A 10,013-nucleotide genomic window follows, 5' to 3' on the forward strand; every position below is an offset into this window, starting at 1 on the left:
TGGAACCTTGAAGTTAGAACTTAGAACTTGGTCCTAAGCATTTAGTGTTCCAGATTTGCAAGCATGGTTTTGAGAGAAATAAATTTAGTCATTTATGTCATATTAATATTAAAAACATTTAATATTAAATTGATTTAAATAATTTTGAGTTTTACGCCATCAAATATATTTAAATTTAATTAAAAAAAGTTTAATCCTTTTCGACATCCCTATTTATGTACGAATGTCTCAATTGGTCCTCGTTTTTTAAAGTATATCAAAATGGTCCTTAATTTTGAAAATTGATATCAATTGAGTCCTTTCCGTTAAGTTGGCTGGACGGCGTTAAAAAAATTGATGAGTGGATGCTGAGATGACGAACGAACGCTCGTCCACCAGCGAACGAACGCTCGTCCACCAGAGAACGAACGTTCGTCGACCTCTTACTGCTGGACGACCGTTCGTTCCACACTGGACGACCGTTCGTTCAGTGGTCAACGAGCGTTCGTTCGCTGGTGGACGAGCGTTCGTTTGTCATCTCAGCATCCACTCATCAATTTTTTTAACGCCGTCCAGGCAACTTAACGGAAAGGACTCAATTGATATCAATTTTCAAAATTAAGGACTATTTTGATGCACTTTAGAAAACGAGGACCCATCTGAGACATTCGTACATAAATAGGGATGTCGAAAAGGATTAAACCTTAAAAAAACTAAATTTAAAGAATTGTTTCAAATTTTTAAAAAAAAACTAATTCTAATTTTCATTAAAAACATATTTAACTTAAAAATTTATTTTTTTCATCTATTAATAATGGATTAAATTTAAATAAATAAATAAACAAATAAAAACAAATAAATGAACCTTTACCCTAAGAAAGGGTGAGGGAAATAGGCATTCTAAAGGAATATCCACTCTATACTTCTATTTATTTTTAATTATCATGCATTAAAAAAGTTTATGTCAAATATCATCTGTTTTTCTTTCATACACTAATTCTATAAAATACAATAACCAAATATTTTATAATTTAATTTAAAAACAAAATACAGTATATTAGTTATCTCTTTAAAAAATACATTTATTTCATTAAAATTTTAAAAAAATACTTTAAAGTATTAAAAACACTACTTAAACTAGTTCAAATTCTTTCTCTTCCTTCAATTTTCCTTTTTCTTGAAGCTCTAAGTTGTTATTGGGGTGTATGCTCCTTCTTATGTGTTTTTTCTCTTTTCAAGAATTAAAAAAAAATTGATACAGATTTTTTATAACACTATTTAGTTGATTATAACGTTATTAGGTTTGCTCATATTTTATATGTTAATTCTAATTGATAGTTAGTAGATTAGTTTTAAATTTCAGTTTTACATAGTAATTTTTGCATATTAATTTTTACCAATTAGAACTTGTTGAGATAACTTATGTTACATTTCTCTTAGTTTAATAAGTCATAATTCTGCATAGTTAACCGTTACTTTGTTATTAGATAGTGTTAAAATCAGATTTTAAAACTAGTGCAATGTTAAAATTAGTAGTTAAGTTAAAATTAGTACAGTTTACAATTCAGTTAGTAGTTCAGTTCAATTTATATTATAGTTTAGTATAATTTAGTATAGTTCAGTCCAGTTTAATAAAACAAAAAACAGTTCAACTCAGTTTGTCTAAATTATTTTACAGTTTAATTTAATTTAGACAAATTAGTTTTTAGTTCAATACAATTTTTTTAGTAACGCAGTTGAGTTTCGTTTGCTCACCCTACTTATTTTGAAGAGAAAAAAAAATGTTGAAGCAGGTTTGTTTTCTTTCAAGTATGAAAAACATATGTGGAGTTTGATTTGACACTCCGTTTCCTTTTCTAAGAATCACGTGTATGAAATAAATACACTTTTTTACTATAATTAAGAGTGTTTTAATGAATTAATAAATTAAACATTTATTTATTTTTCAATCACATTAATCACATCATCTACAAATTTTGAACTCATTTTCATACACTTATCCTAAATTCAAACAATCATATTTTTTCACTCTCTTTCCCCTCCTTTCCTCTCTCCCTTTCTACCTCATTTATGGCTTTAAACTACCAATTTTAAAGGAAAATAATTATTCAGGTTAAACATTGTAAAAATACTCAAGAACCATATGATCCATACAAATATATATTTTTATTCATGTAAAAATGTTATTTGTTGTGTATAATATAATACATGAAAAATCAATAATAATACTATGTTTCTATTTATAATATTAATTTTCCATATAATTATAATCACATTGAATCAATATTTATAATCAAATTAATTTTTTTAAGTTAGTGAAAAATTGAAGTGCCAAAAAACATTACAAAAGTATCAATCCTATAAAACCTCACTATTAATAAACTTACAAAAGAATATTATTAAAAACCATATACCATTATGAAAATTATTTAAACTAAAATATGATAGGATGAAAAGGTCTTGTGAAAAGATCTTACAAAATTCTTGTATTGAAAATAGTCATGGTTTGTTTAGAGTAGATGTTTCTTTAGAGAGAAAGCCATTAAGTAATTTTTTACTCTATGCAATTTATATCACAGTAATCTAAACACAACATGTTCCATTGAAAAAGATAATAGATAACAAAGTACTTAAAATGTCCAATATATAAAAATACTAGCCAAGAGCATGTTTGGAGGCAAAAACTTCATAATTCTACTCAGATGCATTTAATAACTACGAAATAACTTCATAGGTAACACGTCCGACTCATCTCGGTCACTACACCGAAACAACACAACTGCATTCTAGTCTCTAAATATTCTAACACTATTACTGTGTTTGCAAGCCATTTCAATTCAACAGAGGAAAAATATCCAGAAAATGGCTTATAAAGGAAAATAAGAGATGTTGGTGACGATCTCACTAGACACGCCAGACATAGTATTTCACCTTAGTTTGAATAGGGAGAACCATCTCCGTAGGATACAAGGCCTTTCTTTGCATTTGGGCTTTCAGGGGGGGACCTTGACCTACTGTTCCTGCTCGCCTTCAGTGGAGATTGTGATTCCATAGAAGCCCTGGATCGTGAAGGACTTCTACTCCTGGATAAAGACCTGCTCTTCTCAACACGAGGTCGAAATGTACCGACAGGTGAACGACTGCGAACAGGGCTACGGCTTCGAACGGGGCTACGGCTTCGGCTATATCGTCGTCCTCGATATCGGGGACTGCGTGATACAGATGGCGTCCTGCTCCTCCTCCGGAACCTATATTCAGATTTTCACAGTCATGTGAACTCTACGTATATGCACGGTGCTATCATATTCATAAATGATAGGGAAAAAATAAGACTTGGCCTCAGAAAACCAAATGTCTTGCCAAATAGATCGATGGGAAAGTAATCATGCATCTACAAGATTTATTAAGAAATTCAAGTAACGTAAATGTTATAGGAAGTTGGAATAAATAAATAAACAAAAGGAAAACCTTGGTGGAGTTCTTCTACGTGGAAGTGGGCTCCTATTACGCCTAGGGGAGTACCTCCTGTAACCTGAATATCTGAGCAGAAAGTATAAAAAGGTTATTTAACTCTCAACATGCCACCTTAGCACCATGACTAACTAGAAATTCTAAACAACTTTACCGATTTACCTGTCACGGTAACTTCTTCCATTATAGCGGTACGACCTCACAGGAGATCGAGAGGGAGTTCTATACCTTCTAGCATAGGAGTACTGTTCACTGAAACCTCTTCCCCTTCTAATACGTTTTGGGGAAACATCAGGTGACACACTTCTAGACAAGCTTCTACCACGTGGACTCCTAGAATAACTGTGGCGATTGCCTCTGCTTGGCACTCTAGCTGGACTTCGGCTGATGCTTCTTACAGGGACTCTGCCAGAACTTCTGCTCAAGCTTCTGCTCATGCTTCTGGCCGATGATCTAACTGGACTCCTGCTGATGGTCTTTCTGGACACTCTTACAGGGCTTCTGCTGATTGATCTTCGTGATTGTGCTCTGGGTGAAGTCCTCCTGCGGCCCCGTGAAGGCGATCTTACAGGGCTTGCGCTCGCACTTCTATGACCATGGGATCTCACAGGGCTTCTACTAACATTTCTACGAATATCAGTTTTCAATGGACTTCTACTGATTGATCTTCGAGATGGCGCTCTGGGTGAACTCCTCCTCCGGCTCCGAGAAAGGGGTCTCACAGGGCTTGCACTGACACTTCTCCGACCACTAGATCTCACAGGGCTTCTATTGACACTTCTATGATTGTGTGTTCTCACAGGGCTTCTGCTGATTGATCTTTGTGATCGTGCTCTGGGTGAACTCTTGCGGCTCCGGGAAAGGGATCTTGCAGGGCTTACACTAACACTTCTATGATCACGATATCTAATAGGACTTCTACTGACACTTCTATGATTATGATTAATCACAGGACTTCTGCTGATTGATCTTCGTGATGGTGCTCTGGATGAAGTCCTCTGGTGGCTCCGGGAAAGGGATCTAACAGGGCTTGTACTGACACTTCTATATCCACGAGATCGCACAGGGCTTTTACTGACACTTTTCCCCTTTCTACCTCTCACTGGGCTTTTGCTGATGCTTCTTCTGTTTGGACTCCCGCTCAAACTCCTCCGTAATGGAGCTTGAGGGCTTCTACTACCACTTGGACTTCTGCTCAACCTCCTTTTTTGACTAATGCTAGGACTTCTGCTCTCACGCTTTGGACTAATACTCATGCTTTGACTCCTGCTTATCAACTTTTAATAAAATACCACATCTTGAAGAAATGGTAAGCATAAGAAATAACTGTGCGACAAGAGTGGAAAGTAGACCTAGATTTGCCTGGTTGATCATCCATCACATCAGGCTGCCTCCCTTCACTTCTGTCAGATCTATAGTTGGCTCCATTGCCATTGCTACGCCGCTGTCCATTTTCCTTTGGGAATTTTTCCTCCTCCAGCATGTTCAGTTTCTCCCCTTTTGTGAGGAGCACAGCAGGTAATTCTTTATCCACAACCAAGGAAGACTGACCTTCAGCTGCAACAAAATTAAAAAGAAGAATAAAGACATGATGTCACACTAAAACATGAAAACTAAAAATTAAAATCTACACAATAACGTTGTCCTTCTATACAAGCTACAAGTTTGTAGATGACGCATTTAAGTGATATATGTGACCGAGAAGACAAATTGTAAAATCATGTTTGCTTTACATTGCCAATTCAAAGAAAACATCATATTTCTTTCCAAAAGCTTAAATACGGATCAATTAAAGAAAAGTAAAATACAAAAGTATTCACAATTACAGTATCAACAAGGTAAAATAATACAATGCAGGCAAATCAAAGCAGTCGCCCATCCCCTCCATGTAGGTACCTGAATTGGATTGTCTCTAGGCAACAATTCAATATACAATACAACCAAAATCTAGGCCAGTATAGGCCCACAACAAATCATTATTTTACAAAATTCTAGCTAATATTTCAGGGTTTTACATCTTTAGAGACAAGGTAAAGTAAAAGAAAACGGTTTAAGAGATAAACTATATTTCTTGTACATAATAAACTAAAAAAGTGAATGACTAAAACATTACCATGCTTCTGAGAATGATCTTTATGCTTTTGATCTTTTGCTTGAGCACCACGGCTTTCACCACCAGAGCTGTTGCCGGTCTTATTATCACTATCTGAATCCGTATGACAGGTCAATTCCCTAACACCAAAGACAATCTCAGTGTCAGCCAACTTTTTGATCGTGTTGCACTAAAGATTACATCTATAGCCCCTTCAATACATATAAATGTTTATGTCAAGAAAAATAAATGCAGCATCATTCAATGAGACAGCAGCTATGATACTCATAACCAAACAACATGCAATGTGCTAATAGAATAAATAAACCACAACACATAAAACCACGAGATATACACAGCTATTGTAAGTTCTTCACAAGCAAGCATCTATAATTAGAATGTGGAATTCATAAACCATAACCAAATACGAAATCAAAATTGATACCTTCTTGATTTGCGTTTTGACCTTTTGTCTTGTTTCCTTCGTCTCTTGTCTCGGTGTTGGTCTCTTCTTTTTCCGCGTCTATGTTTATCTTTCCTAGACCTCTTTCTCTTTCTCCGCCTGTCATCACTGGAGGAACTTGTGTAAGATGAAGATGTATCCGAGTCAGAATCACTATCACTTTCTGATGATCTCATGTCTGAATCTGAGGAACTACTCGATTCTGATGAGTAGTACTTTCTTCTTTTCCTTTTGTCACCTGAAGATTTTTTGTGCTTTCCCCTGTGCAGTTCAGGACTATGGGTTTCAGAAGATCCAAGTCTTCCCTTTTTTGACTTATTTATCTTCTTTCCATCTACAAAGGTAAAGATTCAAATCAACAGATCAAATATAAATCAGCATGTATCACATTCAAACGAACAAATAATGTTATGCTTCAGCATTTTTAATAGTTGTACTTGAAACTTTCAACAGATTATTAAGAATTTAATAGTTCAAATAATATTAGTTCACATCAAGGGTAGAACTTAGTATTCTGCCTAAAGGTCAAAGGAATTCTCACCCTCATTATGTTCACCACAACTAATTATTTTAACAGTTACGCTTGGAAGTCCTTCTTCATCACCCACATCTTCAATTTTCTTCAATATTTTATCTCCTTGCACAAGCTTTCCAAAGATTACATGTTTCCTGCAAAATAAACTCAGAATTGAAGAAGATAAGCAAGTTGGTAATTTAGTTCCACTAAAAAAAAAAAAGCAAAGGCAATTCACCTTCTCCCACTCAATAACTAGAGAGACAAAGATCCCATTCATAAAAGCAATACAACAAATCATGTACTTCTAATTGAAAAATTCTTGCAACATAAGGTTCAATGCTCCATTTCCTCAAGTAAATTTTAAATTAAGCCAGATGGCGTATGAATATATGTATAGAGAATACTCAAGAAAAAATAAAATTTCCACAATACAACAAAAACCAAATGGGACCACGTAAACTGATGTTAACTTTTACAAAAACCAGTGCTGATGAGGTTTTAGCTAATAAAAATAATCCAAACACTGCTTAAATGGGGTTTTCAAGAGTTGTTTTAATAATCATTTCATCCAAACAGCACTAAAATGTTTCATAGTCACTTATTGCAGTAGATAAGCTCAAATTAGCTCTAAATAAAATTATCCAAATGGGACCAAAGTGCTAAATGCCATTAAAAGAGCCACATAAGCAAACCTATCAAGATGTGGATCAGCTTTAAAAGTGATGATAAAATGAGAACCAAGAGTGTCACGATCAGCAACTGGCATGGAAAGAAGGCCTGGAGCATCGTGCTTTAGCCTAGGTGATTCATCTGAAACATCACAAGTACAATCTGTTAAAACCACATCAACTTAGATGCATAAACATGACAGTTCCAAATTCATGCTGTAGACTATGAGAGCTATAGACCACAGCTTAGCATTCTCACCTGGGAACTTGGAACCATAAATGCTTTCTCCACCAGTCCCTGCAAAACACACAGGACAATGTGATGTGGGAGTGTAGAAGGATGTAGTACACAACGTGTGCAGCATTTGGAATGCTATACAAAGAATAATAGATGACTGCCAATGAGGTTTAATAGATTTAAAGACAAACCTGCTTTTCTGCCACATAACTATAAAGTAGAAAACAAGGCTGAATATGATTATTAAAGACCCCTTTTGCTTTAGAGTGGTTCAAGATCAATTTGGTTAACAGAAAAAAAGTAACAACCCCAGCATAGCTTGATTTTAACAAATGCACACTAAGAGATGGAAAAGAATAATTGAAGAAGTTACACGATAGATAAAAAGCGTATGATGGCATGGCTATAGTTTTAAAATTACAACAAGCCACATCAGGGTAATATAAAAAAACTAACTAAAAATGGAAAATAAAATTCCTTTGATACTCCCCACCCCATTACAAGCCAATATATACTTGCAAAAGAGCTCTGTTAGTTACCTAATTGACCTTGAAAAGAAAATACCATTGTCACAGTAAACATAAAAAAGGAACAAGGCTTGTAACTCGGACAACTGAGTGATCAAATGGTAAAAAAGAAAGTAACTACATATACTGTATTAATAGAAATATTCAAAAACTAGTGAAATAATTCATTATAGGTGGCGTGTATCAACATAATACGTACCATTTCGGTTTACAAAATCACCTCCCTGCAAAAAGTAAACCAACCATTAGCACATACAATCATTTAATAACATTTCACACACTTGTGTTTGGTCATCATGGGGCTTATTAGAGTTATGAGTGTGAATGAGATATAACTTAGTAAGTACAACCTTAAAACTATATCACAAGAAAGGTAGCTGTGACCATCAGCCCTGTATCCTACAGAATAAACAACGGTAACTGGCTAAAAGAGGGAACACTACTAAGCCAATTTTAACCACAAAAATATGTGAGGACATAGAGAACTACTAGAGTAAGAGCTATGCACAAAAAAAAAAAACAGCATACCCGGGCAATGGAGCCTTTAACGATTTGATGAAAGAAAGAACCCTTGTAATGTAGTGACTTTCCAGTGTTTGGACTGACTCCTCTTTCTCCTGAATATACAATGACATATTTCAGAAAAGAAATGGGGTAGGGGAATCAGTTATTCATTGACTAGACAAGGAATACTATTTACAATGTTCCAATTTTTCAAGCACAATTCAATACATGGAACTTTATATTGAAAAGGCCCAATAAACAAATATCAACATTAAATGATTTTTTCTCGCAGATCAAATTTATTACCTGTGCATAATGCACGGAAATTTTCAGCAGTCTTCGGAGCAACATCATAGAAAAGCTGACGGAAGCACAACCAGGAACTTAGATCAAATACAGCAAAATTACTGCACATACATCATTAAAAATGACAATTTATAGAGACAAAAAATGCACCTCAAAAACCATCCTTTCAACCGGATCCCCATCTATGGACACATCCATAAATACCAGACAATTCTTCTTCTTTGCCATCCTCCTCCACTCAGTTATCAAAACTTAATCTGTTTAACAACTGATCTGAAGAAACAAAACACCATTAGACAAACACCAGCTATCCACTGATATTAAGCAATAATCCATCACTAAGCAAAGAAACACCAATCCTAGTAATACAACAGAACTACACTGCTGCACTTCCACGCTTTCGAAATATATTTTTCCAAAATCTTCCTATTCCACTAGCATTCTCAACTCAACCCTAAACTAAACCAAAACGGAGAGAAAGAGAGCAACACAAAGATCACATTACCAAAAAATAAGATATAAAAAATCCTAGCAAACAATTCGCACTTCGTACCACCAAACCAACCTGTTCATTAAAAAAACAAGCTAGAAACCACAACGAGTTCAAGTAACGCAGATCGAGAAGTGTGAAAGGAAAGGAAAGCATTAACAGTAGAATCAATTAGATTGGAATAAACGACGCAAAATCGCAGTAGTTGCGTGGAATTTGAGATGCAACCCTAAAACCCTAGCTAGTCAGAGACACCAACCTAAGGAACACGCTGATCGCGATTCGCATATGCATAAACAACAGATACAATAATGTTGAAACCTAATAATATTACAGGGATGTTAAGCACCACTGGAACTTACTTTACCTAAGCTATACAAGTCATTATTACCTTGTGAGAGAGAAGAGACACGAGCATAGAAAGTGAAATAAAAGAGCTTCAGTCTAGCGATTTTTTTACAAATACACTGAAGTGAAATATCCTTATTTTTATCAACTTGCGGATACGCGAAATTTCTAGCTTAAATAATTTTTACTCCAATAATTCTACAATTTTATAAACGTCCAATTTTGATCTCAATTAAAGTTTAATGGTGGTTTTATTTTTTTATTTTTTAAAATTAAACAACTTTAGTTCATTGATGATATATCATTCAATTATTAATACTTTCTATTAGCAATTAGATGAACACTTTTTTTTCCACAAAGGATACTCAATATGCCCATTGAAATAATATTTTGGAAAAGTAAAATTCAAT

The 10,013-nt window shown here is 34.6% G+C and overlaps 1 protein-coding gene across 2 annotated transcripts; it reads right to left on the minus strand.

Annotated features, from left to right (window-relative positions):
• Positions 1-2,606: 2,606 nt before the first annotated feature.
• LOC124827877 (uncharacterized) lies at positions 2,607-9,749 on the minus strand. 2 transcript variants are annotated; one of them, XM_047301041.2, is made up of 14 exons: positions 9,647-9,749; positions 8,916-9,038; positions 8,766-8,820; positions 8,484-8,572; positions 8,155-8,179; positions 7,450-7,488; positions 7,215-7,332; positions 6,547-6,674; positions 5,988-6,339; positions 5,564-5,682; positions 4,803-5,007; positions 3,613-4,716; positions 3,448-3,519; positions 2,607-3,227 (listed from the first exon to the last, which is right to left on the minus strand). In XM_047301041.2, the coding sequence occupies exons 2-14, from the start codon at positions 8,991-8,993 to the stop codon at positions 2,912-2,914; spliced, it is 2,700 nt and encodes an 899-aa protein (XP_047156997.1). In that variant the 5' UTR covers positions 8,994-9,038; positions 9,647-9,749; the 3' UTR covers positions 2,607-2,911. The 2 variants fall into 2 exon arrangements, with proteins under 2 accessions (XP_047156997.1, XP_047156996.1); XM_047301040.2 differs by lacking the exon at positions 9,647-9,749 and adding an exon at positions 9,515-9,640.
• Between the last annotated feature and the right edge of the window lie 264 nt (positions 9,750-10,013).

The sequence above is a fragment of the Vigna umbellata genome, chromosome 1 (assembly GCF_029865625.1).
Source record: "Vigna umbellata cultivar VRB3 chromosome 1, Vumbellata_1.0, whole genome shotgun sequence".
Lineage (NCBI taxonomy): Eukaryota > Viridiplantae > Streptophyta > Magnoliopsida > Fabales > Fabaceae > Vigna > Vigna umbellata.

Bases quoted from the DNA above. Each gene is read 5' to 3' on its own strand.
- LOC124827877 (XM_047301041.2), bottom strand. From the start codon at position 8,993: ATGGCAAAGAAGAAGAATTGTCTGGTATTTATGGATGTGTCCATAGAT. The intron at 8,180-8,483 runs GTATGCTGTTTT...TACTTTTTGCAG, and splicing joins TTAAAGGCTCCATTGCCCGG to GGAGGTGATTTTGTAAACCG. The intron at 3,520-3,612 runs GTAAATCGGTAA...CTTTCTGCTCAG, and splicing joins GGAAGAAGTTACCGTGACAG to ATATTCAGGTTACAGGAGGT.